At 41.4% G+C, this 16,267-nt stretch overlaps 1 protein-coding gene across 1 annotated transcript in view; it reads left to right on the top strand.

Moving 5' to 3' along the window:
• The window catches only part of LOC120533180 (gastrula zinc finger protein XlCGF26.1-like), a 29,002-nt gene extending 13,891 nt beyond the window's left edge, over positions 1-15,111 (top strand). The window contains exon 3 of the mRNA XM_039759912.1: positions 12,835-15,111. Within this exon, the coding sequence (XP_039615846.1) occupies positions 12,835-14,327 (1,493 nt within the window). The 3' untranslated portion in view covers positions 14,328-15,111. The remainder of the gene's footprint in view (positions 1-12,834) is intronic.
• The last annotated feature ends 1,156 nt before the right edge of the window (positions 15,112-16,267 follow it).

Raw genomic sequence — 16,267 nt, 5'->3', positions numbered from 1 at the left:
AGTTGTAACCTATTAGTTGTTCCCTGAAGAAGGCCCATTTGTAATATTGTGATATTTCCTTTTTTTCAGTTTTTGTTAACCTAAACTTTAAATTTTAAACCTCTGGCAGTTTACTGCTTACCTTTTCACCATTTTAGGTCATTCATTGCATTTCAACTGATTACACTTGAAGAAAAAACCTGGAAAAAATGTAATATTCAAAAACTTTTGACTGGTAGTGTATATTGAAACATGATGCAAGATGAATAATGCACACCCAGCAAGCAGAACATACAGTATGTGGTAACAGACATACAATACATTACCTTATGACCGTGGATCTCCAGCTTAGCCCTGGGGATTCCACGAGGCTGCAGGTTTTTGCTCCAACAAACTTCTGTTTTGAATTGGATTTTTGCCTTAAGCTGATTTCACATTATGTTACTTTTTGTCATGTGATATGTCAGATTTGACAACTGCAGTTTCTGTGCGTCATGTCCAGTCACGACTGAAAAATCGCAGCCCGCATCACATTTAGAGTTTCCAACGTACTCCTGCTTTTCCCCTTTCTCTGATAGCCAATAGTATGTTGCCTGTTGGAGCTACGTTCTACAAAGAGAGAAGAGGCTTTCTCCTGGCAACCCTTCCAAACAAGCCCTACTTGTTCAGTCTTTGTCTAATTGTACTGTCATGAACTTTAACATTTCATATGCTAACTGAGGCCTGTAGAGTCTGACATGGAGCCCTTGGGGTTTGTGCAGTTTCTCTAAACATTGCACGGCCTGACCTTGGGGTGAATTTGTCCACTCCTGGTAAGACTGGCAACCATCTGGAATATTTTCCACTTGTGAATAATCTTTTGTACTGTAGAATGATGGCCTTCAAATTGTTTTGAAATGGCCTTATAACCCTTCTCAGACTGATGAGCATCAACAATTGCTTCTCTAAGGTCATTGCTGATGTCTTTGCTCCTTGACCTTGTGTTAACACACACCTGGATGCTCCAGGGCAGAGAACTACCAGAACCTCTGCTTTTATTGAGGTGGTCACACTTGCTGATGATTAGTTAATCAGGGGGCATTTGATGAGCAGCACTGGGCTGCTACTAACCCTCTTAATTCCGTCATTCTCGGCATACGGTTTGCAGCAACCATGTCCCGGATACGCATGCCACCTTCGTACTTTTCAACAATCAATTCAAATTTACGTGAAAAAACACAAAATCATGTTTGCTCCCACCTTCTGTCCAGGAGCCCTTGAACCCTACACCGTCGGTAATGTTACCAATGAGCTTAGCAGTGAAGCACAACAAAGCAAGGGGAAGGTGAAAAAGTGCAAAGTGCTTTTAATAAAACAATCAACAAAACAAGGTGTTCAATTTAAAATGCAGTGTCCAAAGTTCCAATAAATAAATCCATAAAATCAGAAGTGAAACGTGGAGGTTAAAAACAACAGAAAAAAGTCTCCTTAAAAACGGCGAGGTTAAAATACAGCAGGAAGCATTCTTGTGTGTGTTTTTTTTTTAATTTAAAAAAAGCCCGTTGCCTTTTTACCTGGTGGCCCCTCTGCTTCCCCCGTCTGGGCTTCTCAATAGGGGAGCTGACCTTCACTCTACCTACTTCAGCTGTTCAGTTCACCTCTCTAATCCCTGGCTCCGGTAGGCTCCTCCTAACAGCGACTTGGGATCCACAGCGACCAGGGTGCCTAGGCTGGGGAATACACTACCCCTTACGCGGGGAGTCATCCTCCTTCCGGTCAATCCCGCTCCATGATCACTCAGCGGGAGTGACCACCACTACTATTCCCCGGGTGTTGGCCCAACACCCAGGCTCCATGTTCAGCTGCAACGCGAAACTACACACACACACACACACACACTCACTCTCTCTCTCTCTCTCTATCTCTCCTGCAACCTCCGTCCATCTGTTCGTTCTTTCTTTTTCCTCCCTTTCTAGCCGACTTGCGCTTCTATTTATCATGAGCGCATGGCAGCTGTGGCTAATTGGCAGCCCCAGGAACAATCACGAATGCCGATGGTCTCAACTGTGCACTTAGGTGAGAAACGCCCACATTGCGAATCTCCCTGAGAGCCACTTCAGCCACACAACAACACGCCCCCTCACCAAACCTCAAGTGCGGTGATTATTTATTTTAAAACTGGCCTTTGACAGGAGCTGTGGACCCACTATACCACACATGTGAAAATTCACAGAGAGTTATAGCGTGGGTTGTTCACTGCATGCTTGCAACTTGCACACTAACGCTCGTGGGCAGTCGTGGCTTTGTCTCGAGAGAGGTAAAGAAGGGTAGTGCGCGGTTTTCTGGCACGCGAGTCGTATTCCAAGCAAAATTTTTCGCGTCCAAACAGGACGTATACCAAGTTGGACTTATTCCAAAGCGGACGTATATCGAGGTACCACTGTACAATATACATGTACATAGAGTGCAGTAAGTGTGAATGGTTCATAAAGTGGCTCAGGTTGTGCAGTATTCTAACTGTATAGAAAGTTTACAGTGAGCTAATTGTACTTATAAGTACAAACAGTTCAACAAGGAGTACTTGATGGACGGATTGAGTGCGTTTAAAGTTCTTAGGATGAAACTGTTTCTGAACCGCGAGGTCCGTACAGGAAAGGCTCTGAAGCATTTGCCGAATCGGAGAAGTTCAAATAGACTGTGTCACATATCTGAGGCAGCGTGCGCTAGAAGCCATACCCCAATAATTCTCCCGCTCTCCACACAACCCACTGTAGAGCTTTCCAATCAGCTGCTGTACAGCTGTGATTCCACACTCCGATACAGCGGGTTAAATACTCAGTAGTACACTGAGACTAACAATGCTAAAGCAGCTATGGTATTTGGAATAGTTTGGCCATTCTGTGCACCATTATACTGTTACAGGTTGATTACAATCAGGTGCCTTAAATGTCCAAACAATATGTGGTTAATTTCAGTGTATTTGATAAAGCCGTGTCAGGGATATAAATGTAAAAAAAAATAATGGTAATCCACCCAGGAACAGTAGCACTGCTTTGACGCTGGGTGCCGCCGGTTTGCAAAACCAAGCTGAAAATGTGCGTACGCAAGGGTTTGAACTGGCGTGAGAATGTGTGTGGCTTCATGCCAAGTTTAGCATTTATACATCGCAATGTGAGCATTGAAACAGACGTACGCAACATTTGTGCATATGCACCGTTTATACATGAGGCCCCAGATGATTTTTTTTTTTATGTCCTGATACATTAAAGTTTAGAATTGAAAGAGGGTCTATTTTCTTTTTTTACATGACTGTATTCATTGTCCTCATTTTAACCGTGCATTGGTAGCTCAGTCGAATGCGAAAGGGGCTTTTCAGTTATGATGCTACACAAAGCGGGTGGAAGAGCACATTTAATAAGTCAGACTCTCAGTGACTCAATGTGTATTTGTGCGTAGTGAAACGGTCAACTCATTTGGCTTCAGTAGATCAGTTAATCTGCAGTATGAGGAGGCTGTTCAGCCACGGAGACCAGAGGTGGACAGTCCTCCACCTTATATACATTGGTTGGACAGAGAGGGCCTTTTGTCATTGATTATTTGAAAATGTATGCAAAGAGTAAGATGTTATTTATATTGACATTCACTCATGGTCTATTGTCCTAGTTATGGGATGTGCCCTTAGCAAGACCAAAAGGATTTCGGACACTACTTGGCACAACCTTGGCAGTTACAGCACTGAAAACATGCCTGGCAGTTTTTTAGTGTTAAAAAACATGCATGTAATTCTGTATTCAAGCCCCTGCAGTTTGGCATCATCCACAAATGCCTTCTCTCGATAGGCATTCTCTATCACCTCCACTGGACTCACTCGCATCTGTATAAAGGATGTAGTGCTGTGAGGATCATGTTCTTTGACCTTTCCAGCATCATCATAATCATCCCCTTGAGGGCCAAGCTGTACTGGTTTGGATTGGAATTGCACCTGGTTAACTGGATACCATATTACCTCACTGGTAGACCTCAGCTTGTCAGACTGGGGAACTGCACATCAGAATGTCATCAGGAGCTCCTCAGGGGACTCTTCCTTCCCCTTTGTTCTTCACCCTCTACACATTGATCTTCAGTTACAACTTGGGGCCATGCCACATGCAGAAGTTCTCAGATGACATTATTGTGGGGTGTTTCAAGGTGGACAGGAGGAGGAGAAGGAGTATAGGAGTCTGGTGAATGACTTTGTGGGATGGTGTCCATCAAACTAACTGCTGTTGAAAATTTCCAAAACCAAGGAGATGGTTGTGGACTGCTGTAGGTCTAGACCACCACTGAGACCGGTCTGCATTGAAGGGGCTGATGTAGGAGTAGGTCAAGACCTACAAATAACTTGGAGTGCAGTTGGATGACAGGCTGGACTGTTCGGAGAACACAAAGGCTATGTTCAGGAAGGGGCAAAGTTAGCTCTATATTCTGAAGTGGCCGAGCTCCTTTAACACATGTACCAAACTCCTGCAGATGTTCTATCAGTCGGTGGTTATGGTGGTGTGCTGTGGGGGTAGCTTGAAGAAGAGTGATACTGGTTGTATTGACAAGCAGAATCTGTGGTTGGAATGGAAATGGACTCTTTGGTCACAGTGGCAGAGAGGAGGGCACTGGGCAAGCTGCTGATGAACATCACCCACTATACTCCACCACAGATGAGCAGAAGAGCTTGTGTAGTCAAGAGATCCTTTGTCCCCAGAGCCATAACACTTTTTAACTGTTCACAACAGGAGCAGGGGGTGGTTGAGCTCTGGGCCTGATGCTACTTCGTTGCTCATAAGCCATATTAGCTATGCACTCTATCCGATATATCTTACTACTGTATAACTTTTTCATAATGTGTCAATTTTAAACATGTTATCCCATCAGCATAAACGATGTCACTTTATTTTACTTTAATATTCTGTCACTTTAATATTATGTGCCATCTGTCACTTTGGTAGTAATATTATTTGCACAATTGTCACAAGATTACAACCCCAGCGTACTTATTCAATGTAATTTGTATAGTATCTACTTAAAATGTTTGAATCTAACTTGGTATAATTCTTGGCTACTGGTACTTAAATTTCCCTTAGGATCAATAAAGTATCTATTTATCTATAAAATTGACCTGTCACTCCAAGACTTTTTTGTGTTTGTTTAATTTTAATAAACAAAAGTAGTAATTTAACAGATGAACATCAACGTTCAGAAAAGAAAGGCAGACTTATGCAAACGCTACATTTGTACACTTTTTGAACTTTCCAGTTAATTATAGTTTAGCCATGGAGCTTTGAGACAAAGTTCAAAAGGAAACGCTCTCCGTTATTTTTTTGCTTTAAGTGGTGAAAAGGAAATTTTTTTTTTTTAGGCTGTGAAATGCAAGGAAAAAAACATTAACGTTGTTGAATTAAAATAGTATCATTTTATTAACCATTGATTCAGCTAAATGTAATAAAAAATAGACCTGAATTATGAGGGCCCAGCTTGAGCAGCAAGCCTGTTCCAGAAAGACCACCTTTGTAAGGTGAATTTTTGTGTGAAAATTTAATATAAATTTAAGTCTTTGGTTGGTTGGTTAGATCAGTTAAGACCAATTCCTTGACCTTAAAAATTAAATAAAAAAAACATTAAAAATACCCACATTTTTGTTAAAATAACACAAATACATGGAAATTAACAGAACTAATATATTATTCATAACAAAACCCTAATACCTGTAAGACAAGTCTCTCTTATCAGTTCCTATTTAATAAGGGTGGTTACCTGTACTGAGAAGCAACACGAGTCCCTACAGATAATCAGTGACTTACATTTAAATATCATCCTAGTTTCGATCATGGTAACTGTAAAATGTAGCTTCATTATGATTCCTAGGAAAAGTAGTAATAATAATAATTCTATGTATTCCAGAATTTGTTGTTGTGGTGGTCTTGAGAGAAATACACTGGTGTTCACTTATGACGATGTTTGGTTCAGATGGGCCGGTCGTAAGTTGATCTGGATGTAAGGCACACCGGTATATTTATTCAAACCTGACTGTATGTATAGTACTGTATCATTAGTCCCTTAAGTTATACCGTATATACTCGCGTAGTGCTGGGAGCTTTACCGGTTCATACCGAAAACCGTTTCTTATTTTTGTTATGGATTTTTCTTATACTGCAACACCGGTTTAAACAGCCTAAACAACATCTGGAACGTGGTGTAGCGGTAAAATGTTTGAAGGGAGAGGGGCGACCTTTTTTCACTGCTACACCGCTAAACACGCATTAAACCGAGTATATGCGTTAGTGGAGGTATTGAGAGGTGAAAATGGATGGTGAACATTCTGAAACTGAAGCTGTAGCAGGCAATAAAGTTAAACATAACGACACAGAAGAAGTTTTGCAGAAAAAAGGAGATACTTTGGTTTTAAAAGGTCGGATGTGGACCAAACAACTATTTATTACAAATGCTGTCGAGCTAAAGTTGTCGCCGGACACAGCAACACGAGCAATTTGCTGCACCACCTTAGCCGCAAACATTCATTGGAGTACCATGAATGTATGGAACTAAGACTGGCACCCTCCACATCCTTGGGTAAAACTGAAAAACTTAGAGAACATTCGAGTCAGACGTCACTTGTGTTTGCTAGAGGTACTGTCTATGACAAAAAAAGCAAGCGGTGGGTCGAGATAACCAACGTCATTGTACTGTGGAGAAAGGCGGATTCTGGGCTATGATCAAGACCCTGGATCCCAAGTCGCAGGTACTTTAGCCAAACGGCAATCCCCAAGAACACAGAGGGAAGTTACAAACAGAGGTGGCTACAGTCCCCGACTATTTAACAACAGCAAATATGCGGTCAAGATGTACAATGGAGCCATATCTGAGCCTGACGATTCATTTTATAAGTGACGACTGGCTATTGAAAACTTATTGCCTCCAAACAGAGCAGAGGCAAGTGGCCATCACAATGGACAGTGGAGCCAACATCAAGGCTGTCAAGATTAACAGTTGGACTCCAGTGCTTTGGACACAGGCATCACACAGCCATAGGTATGTAATAGTTATTAAAATAATATTTTAAACAATGGTAGTAAAAAACATACCATAGTAATAAGAAATGGTATGGAAGCGTATTAAGGCCACGGTGAAGGAAAAAAAAAACTGTTTAGAATAAAGTCGACATGACTTTATTCTCGACATTTCCACTTTATTTTCTACGTTTATCTTGAGATTAAAGTCTACATGTTGACTTTATTCTCATAGTTTGTCATTAAAGTAGAACATCGTAAACTAAACTTCATCTTAAAACGAATATTTACTAGATTTTCTCAAACCCCGTCATAAATTATGTAGCACATTAATTGCTTTGTGTTAAGTACAGTTAAGTGTTCCCCGACCCATGTTAATCGCTACGTGCTTCTTATACTGACTTCCTCTTGCACCAAGAGGAGGCGCAGGCGGCGATCACACAGAATATGTTACTTTCATGATATTCCTGCTCCCTGAACATTTAGAATGCTAAGATAAATACTTGATGTCATTTTCATGATGAAATGCACTAAAGCAGGTATTAAACATGCACGGTAGTGAGGCGGTAGAGCTGCTCCCTCGTAGAAAGGGGTCCCGGATGTTTCCACCCTTGAGTTTGCATGTTTTCTTGTATTCACCCTGCGATGAGCTGGCACCCCGATCAGGATTTGCTCCTGCCTCGCACACGATGCTTGCTGGGATGGGCGCAACCCTGAACGGATGAAATAATTAAAAATGTATAACGAAGATTTTGTAAAGTTCATAACTAGTTTTAATTTCACAAAGACATTTATCGTGTGGCGATTGGTTATGTGGAGAAAGAAAAAGGAAGGATAGGAAGTGGTTGTTTGGTACATCAGTCAGAGACAGCATACATGCAATAAAGAAAGCCCACTCAGAATAACATCCATTGAATTCTGTGTTCGTGTCTCCGGCCACCAGATCACAAACCCAACATTTACACAATATTTAAGTTAAAGCTGTGCGGTACCCATTCATACATCCAGTTTTTTGGAGCCACGTCACACCTGCCATAAAGATCTCCACACTGAACTTACACCTGGGGACCCCTTTCTGCAAGGGAGCAGCTCTACCGCCACACTACCGTGCATGTTTAATACCTGTTTTAATGCATTTCATCATGAAAATGACATCAAGTATTTATCTTAGCATTCTAAATTTTCAGAGAGCAGGAATATCACAAAGTAAATGGATTCTGTGTGGTGATCGCTGATTCTGTGTGGTGATCGCTGCCGGCGCCTCCTCAGTGCGGAGGAAGTCCGTTTAAGAAGCACATACTGATTAACAACTGGGCCGGGGAACACTTAATACAAAGCATTTAATGTGCTACATTAACTTATGATGGGGTTTGAGAAAATGTAGTAAATTAAACATTGATTTTAGGATGAAGTTTAGTTTACGACATTCTACTTTAATGACAAAATAAACTATGAGAATAAAGTGGAAATGTCGACTTTAATCTCGACATAAACGTTAAGATTTAAGTGGAAATGTTGAATAAAGTCAACATGTCGACTTTATTCTCGACATTTTTTTTTTCCCAAATACTCTTCCATAGAAATGTATAATGAATGTGTATATAATCAATTTTCTGTTATCTCTATTATCAGTCAGTGCAGGTAGTCCCCTACTTACAATGGTTCAACACCTTAGATTTTTCGAAGTTACAATGTTGAAAGTTAGATGATGATTTATATAAAATTGTGTAAAATTTTGAAGTTAGCGCGGCAAACAAACGTTTCTGTGAGCCAAGCGATACAGCACGATACGTTGCTGGAAACTCCCACGTTGTGAGATGCCTCAGTCTAGCTAGCAATCGATAGAGACTCCGATTTTGATGCAAGTGATCTGGAGACGTAGATTGAAAACGAAAGTGAGGTACCGGGATCAACTGATCGGTCCCCAGTTGATTGTGGTGCTGAACACATTCGTGTAGCTGACGCACCCATGGCAACATTCACCTGGGATGTCCGCCACTTACGATGACAGGAAGTACAAACCATATTGTGTCACACTGCAATAGTGCCTCGCAAAGAGAGCCAGGCAGCCAGTCTACCGTGCATTCCTACTGGCTGTCGAGCCGCCCCCTGCGCAGCTGGAAACTGCAAACAGGTGGAGACAGCAGGCACGACAGGCAGTAACAGTCGTTTTATGTTGATGTGTGAAACCATTGCTTTGTGCACTTTTCAGAAAACTGAGTTTTTTGGAAAAATTATTCAGCCGTCAGAGTTAAGTGGGCTCTGCGTGCAGTTCCTTCGGCCAGGTTATGAGATTTACGATCAATTCGACTAGCGATCTGATGTGTAGAAAGCAACTCCATCGTAACTATCATAATTTTCCAGTAACGCATGACGCGAGATTGACATTTAACTTGCTTCGTGCGGGTCTGTGGAAATTTGTAAAGGAGTTTATAAATGGGACTATCAATAAATGAATCTCTTGTAATTAACATTTGGATTAGCAAGCCAATAGAATTGTTTGTGGTCTTTACAGAGACGGGTATGAAAGATGAACGCATACGACGTGCTGTTGGTGTCTGCAAAAAAATTGTCTCTGCCTTCTCGTACTCTTGGAAGAAAAGGAGGGACCTGGGCATTGCTCAGGATGAACTGGGCCTGCTCACGACTGAGCTGCCTACCAGATGAGGGACACGTCAAAAGACGATAAAGAGTACTTGAGCAGGAGAGAGCCATTAGTCAGGTTCTAAATGCGGACAGAAAATGAAGGCACTTGGTGCTCAGCTGGCAGGATGTGGATGTGCTGGAGGCAGTGAACAAGGTGTTGAGCCCACTCCAGGACTTCACAGATACCTTGTCAGGAGAACACTATGTCAGCGTCTCCTACCTCAAGTCTGTACTCCATCTCTTCAACACAAGCATTCTTGCTGGGGAAGAGAATGATACGCAACTGACTAAGGATGTGAGGGAAAACGTTCTAGCTTACTTGAATGAGAAATATTCAGATCCTGCCTTGGAGGACCTCCTGGATGTCATCTCTTCTTGAACCATGATTCAGAACAACCTACCTAGAGAATGAAAAAGTGGAACACATTATATCCAGAGCAGCAGAAGAAATAAAATCCCTAAAGGATCAACATGAAGCCAGCACTGGCATGTCCGCACTCTCAACAGCTTCTGGTGCAGCAGCAGAGCCTGTTCCTCCTCCTGAGGGGAAAAAGAAAAAAGTCTTTGTCCAGCTTTTTCAAAAAGCACAGGACGGGCAGCATGGGCTCCAGCAGTGTTAGACTGTCAGATGAGGAAAGCATCAAAATGGAGCTGAGAACCTACCTGCAGACCACAGAGGTTGACAGTGATGCAGACCCTTTGGAGTGGTGGAAATGCCACCAAGCAGATTTCCCCTGAGTTGCCAATCTAGCCCGATTACGTGTGTATCCCTGCTATACCAGTTCTCTATCTGAAAGAGCTTTCAGCACTGGTGGAAAGATTGTCACGTGTCACAAGGCAGCACTGAAACCAGATGCTGTTGAGTGTCTGGTTTTCCTTGCCCAGAATTTGTAATGGCTAAGGTTTACATAAGTGCCTTGTCCATTATGTTCAAATGTGTGAATACACGTGTTCTTGTTTTATTTTTCTTTTTTTCCCCAACACGTGAATACTGCGTAATGTACCTGGGCTTGAAGCCTTGAAGTAATGGTAGTATTATTGGAATTTGCACTTTTATTTATTTTATTGTTGTTTAAATATTATGCAGTTTAATGATGGGATTGTTGAAAATATGTTGTCAAAATAGTTGTTTGCAAAATTTGTTCAATAAAAATGTTCTATATTTTGAGTGCAACTGTCATGCAATGTGATTTCTTCTCTTCATTAAAAACTATCACTTTGTGGGGCCAAGCAAACCTGTATTAATACTTGTGTGCACATTAATTTTTTTTTTTTTTGTACAATGTACAATTCTCATGACAGTGAGATAGGCTATTCTTAGCCAGTAAGTGCAGTAGAAAATGTGGTTAACATCCACGCATGCATGGGGGGAAAAAAATACCATAGAATACCGTGAAACTGGTATAATTTTGAAAAATACCGTGATATAGAATTTTTTGGTCATACCACCCAGCACTATACTCGCATATAAGTTGGGTCTTGAAGCCTGAAAAATCGATCATAAAATCGGACCCCGACTTATACGCCTGTTCAAAAACATGACACTTTTTTTTTTTTGAACATCTTGCTTCCTCCAATTCTCGCACCAGTTTCTCAGACACATCAAATTTTGTTGCAACAGCGCAGTTACCAATTTCTTTCGCGACTTTTCATATTTTCTTCTGATCGATCGCTCCATCGTAGATAAGGGATGCTCTTACGATAAAGGTGTATGAGGGTGTGAGAAACAAAATGGTGCAAAAGTTGCTTCGAAATAGTTTGGGTATTACCGTGTGGTCACGTAGGCACACTACATAGGGGGGAAAAAAAGGCTGTGTGCTCCGTGATTGCTCTTTCAGGTGGGCGTTAGCATGTAGTAAACTCTTGGACCAATAACGTGAGTTTTCTGAATTCAGCTTATACGACCGACATTATAAAACACCAGAAATTTATACTGTAAAATGAAATCCAGACTTATCCACAGTAGAACCTATCCGCTAGTAAATGCGGTATTTGTTTTATATTTGTTCTTAGCACTTTGTGTAGATTTTCTATCATTGTTTTTGTAAATTCATTTTTTATTTTGTTTAGTTATTACTGTTACTCACACAGATGCCAAACCTTTAAGAGCTTCGCTGATCCTTTCTTTGTCTGATGTTATGTTATGTCGTCATCAGTGTTTGCCTCATTATAACTGTGCTGGGGGCAGACTTTGAGCAGTCGCATGCTTTCTGTGGTAACATTGCAGCCTGTTAATAATAAACATTAACGGATCAAGGAGTTCAGTGTGGTTTCATTAACCCCTTGTGGTCAGTCATATGAAGCGGTACATTGTGAGTTACAATACAGAAGCATTGGAGGTTAACTGGATTCAAAGCCAGAGCACAGCAATCCAGTGTGGTGAACATCGGTTTCAATGGGATAACTTACAATGACATTGGCTTTCTTTCCATCCTCATATTGCTTGTTCACCTTCATTTCTGTGTTGAGATCAATTGGCTTTTTTCCCTGTAATTTATAGAAAAAATAAATAAATAAAATGTAACTGAATGTAGTCAAAACCACCGCAGGTAATAAAGTGAGATTGAGATGAAGGAGTCATAGCATATAGAGCTGATGTAGCAAAAACTGTTTGTCCACAAGACGTGGCAGCGGTCATGCATTGAACAATCATAAAGCGTGTTTTCGACGACTATCTGTAATGGGGGCCCCCCGGGGGGTGTTAGTAATTCTGAGAGAGAGGTAACAAAATGGCACCAGTAGTGTTTTGGATAGTATCTTACACCATTATCTAGTTGTGCCAGTTTCATTACTTTTTCATCTCATTGGATGTGGCAAATGGTGGTAGATTAGCAAACTGAGTTACTTAAAGACACATACAAGTGGGAAAACAAACTTGTATAGGAAAATGATGTCCCTAATTAAAAGCATTATTTTATATTGCCACTAAAACACATTAGTACAGTGAGGCTTGAACCCTAATCATTTATTTATAATTCCCCAGACTCTTGCTAATGTTCTGAAAGCACTTTGTCTTTTGACTTCTCTATCTAATATATAAAGTTGTGGAAAATTGCATTTGACACTAATCAACAGAAAACTGGAGAATGTGTAGTTGTGGTGGTGTTCTTCAGGTTATTCCAATGGGCAAAAATGTATCTTCTACTTAAAGTTTGCTTCTATTTACATAATGTTCACTTATGTCTTTCTGCAGATTTACAAGACGTTAGTCTCTCCCCACCTTCATTTCCTCAGACCTCCCTTCCCTGCAAATCACAGCAGCCACCACGACAGGAAAATGTGACGAAACCGAAATCTGACTCGGAGATTTTGATACCAGCTATTTTCCAGAAGAGGTCTCTACCTGTTGTCAGACTAACAAGAATAGATGTTATCTCCTTACAAAAACAAGTACAAAATTCAAGTCCATCTGCTTTATATGCTTCCAAAGAAAGCAGCAAACACTTGAAAAACAAATCCAACTGCAGTAATGAGCAAGACCGTGATAAGAAACACAGGCCACATTCATGTTCAGAGTGTGGCAAAAGATTCACACAACTATGCAACCTTCAGGTACACAAACGAATTCACACTGGGGAGAAGCCATATTGCTGTTCTGACTGTAATAAACGATTCTCCAGCAATAGCTATCTTCAGATCCACAGAAGAATTCACACTGGGGAGAGGCCATATACCTGTTCTGAATGTAACAAAAAATTCACCACCAGTAGTACCCTTCAGAAACATACAAGAATTCACAGTGGTGAAAAGCCATATTGTTGTTCTGACTGTGGCAAACGTTTCTTCAACAGAAGCAGTCTTGAGAAACACACAAGAATTCACACTGGTGAGAAACCATTTTGCTGCTCTGAATGTGGCAAACGATTCTCTGTCAGCTGCCATCTTCAGAAGCACACAAGAATCCACACAGGAGAGAAGCCATATTCCTGTTCTGAATGCAGCAAAAGTTTCTCTACCAGTAGCAGTCTTCAGAAACACGTAAGAATTCACACTGGAGAGAAACCGTATTGTTGTTCCTTCTGTGGCAATCGATTCTATGACAACAGTCGGCTTCTGAACCACACAAGAATTCACACTGGAGAGAAACCATATTCTTGCTCTGAATGTGGAAAACGGTTCTCTACCAACAGTCGCCTTCAGAAGCACAAAAGAATTCATACTGGTGAGAAGCCATATTGCTGTTCTGACTGTGGCAAACTCTTCTCGGATGGTAGTAGTCTTCAGCGACATAAGAGAACTCACTCTGGAGAAAAACCATACTGCTGCTCTGACTGTGGCAAACAATTCTCCACTAGTAGTGGTCTTCACACTCACAAAAGATTTCATACAGGAGAGAAGCCGTTTTGCTGTTCTGAATGTGGCAAACGGTTCTTCACTATTAGCAGTCTTCAGAAGCACACAAGAATTCACACTGGAGAGAAGCCATACTGCTGTTCAGAATGTGGCAAACGATTCTCTGACAAAGGTGGTTTTCAACAACACACAAGAGTTCACACGGGAGAGAAGCCCTATAGTTGTTCTAAGTGTGCCAAACGATTCTCACAAATGAGTGGTCTTCAGAATCACATAAGAATTCACAACGGAGAGAAGCCATACAGCTGTTCAGAATGTAAAAAACGATTCTTATCAAAGTACAACCTACTGAAGCATACAAAGATTCACACTGGAAAGAAGATTCCTTCCTGAGAGAAGCCATTTTATTGTTGTGAAGGAAGTGTTTGACATTATATACCATTCCATGGAAACATTAGAAAGGCAGCAGAAAAGGAGAGTATAAATGATTATCCCAGCAAAAACAAACCCCTGACAGCCATATACTGCGTATGTAATATTTAGATGCTGGCCTCCTGGCTCGGCCCCATATGGCTCAATAATTGACATGGCTTAGCAGATGGAAACTAAGGTCAAGAAATGAATATTCGATTGTGCTTAGACAAGATGGTGAGCCACACACAATGGGTAAAGTATAAACAGAACAAGTCAAAAGAGGCAAGTGCCAGGTAGTGTCGCATTTTCTCATATAGCTAGGGACAGGGTCCAAGGTGGAACAGATTTGACAGATGTAACCACTCCAAAATATTTTACAGACTATTACACATGTAGACAGGTAAGAAGTCCCACTGCAAACCCTTTCCGGTCCCACCGCTTTGACTTGCGGAAATACCAAAGACAGCTGAGGCTCCACCTTGGAGTTTGTGAATGTGTTCGTCATTGAAGGGGCAGAAGAAGCAAGGGCTGTGTCATTTTATGGGGGCATAGGAAAGCACTACAAGTATCCATCTGTTTTTTCATTCTTTTATTAAAGGACAGAAAGAATAAAAAAAAATGTAAATGCTGGGCTCGAAACTGCAAATGAAACAGCCACAAATGCACCCCCCAAAATCCCTTCCAACAGCCTTAGCCAAAGGTTTTGAGAATGACGCAAGTATTAATTTTTTTACAAAGTTTACTGCTTCAGTGTTTTTAGATCTTTTTGTCAGATGTTTCTATGGTATACTGAAGTAGAATTACAAGCATTTCATAAGTTTCAAAGGCTTTAATTGACAGGTACATTAAGTTTATGCACAGAGTCCATGTTTGCAGTGTTGGCCCTTCTTTCTTTTTCAAGACCTCTGCAATTCAACCTGGCAATCAACTTCTGGGCCAAATCCTGAGTGATGGCAGCCCATTCTTGCATCATCAATGCTTGGAGTTTGTCAGAATTTGTGGGTTTTTGTTTGTCCACCCACCTCTTGAGGATTGACCAAAAGTTCCCAATGGGGAGTTTCCTGGCCATGGACCCAAAATTTCCATGTTTTGTTCCCCAAGCCACTTAGTTCTCACTTTTTGCCTTATGGCCCGGTGCTCCATCATGCATTGTGTGTCACCAAACTGTTCTTGGATGGTTGGGAGACATGGCTCTCGGAGGATGTTGTGGTCCCATTCTTTATTAATGGCTCGGGATTGGGGGGGCACAACTAGTGCAAAGCTTGCTCAGGAATGGCAGTAGGCAGGTGTGAGTGCATCAGCATGCACCGTAAGGGAGGCGAAGATTTTTGGAGGATGGCCTGGTGTCAAGAAGGGCAGCATAAATGCCAAGAAAAACACCAAGGACAGACTGATATTCTGCAAAAGGTCCAGGGATTGGACTGCTGAGGGAAAGTCATTTTCTCTGATGAATCTCCTTTCTGATTGTTTGGGGTACCTGGAAAAAAGAGAAGGTAAGTGGCACTACCATCCGCCCTGTGTCAGGCCAACAGTAAAGCATCCTGAGACCATTCATGTGTGGGGTTGTTTCTCAGCCAAGACAGTGGGCTCAAACAATTGTTCCTAAGAACACAGCCATGAATAAAGAATGGGACCAAAACATCCACCGAGAGCAACTTCTCCCAACCATCCAAAAACAGTTTGGTGACCCACAATGCCTTTTAACTAAGTGGCTCAGGGAACAAAACATCAAAATTTTGGGTCCATATCCAAAAAACTCCCCATTGAGAACTTGTGGTCAATCATCAAGAGGTGGGTGGACAAACAAAAACCCACCAATTCTGACAAACTCCAAGAATGAATTATACAAGAATGGGCTGCTATCACTCAGGATTTGTCCCAGAAGTTGATTGCCAGGGTGAATTGCAGAGGTCTTGAAA

Source organism: Polypterus senegalus, chromosome 8, assembly GCF_016835505.1.
Source record: "Polypterus senegalus isolate Bchr_013 chromosome 8, ASM1683550v1, whole genome shotgun sequence".
In the NCBI taxonomy this organism is placed as follows: Eukaryota; Metazoa; Chordata; class Cladistia; order Polypteriformes; family Polypteridae; genus Polypterus; species Polypterus senegalus.
This window is presented reverse-complemented; position numbering and strand designations above follow the sequence as displayed.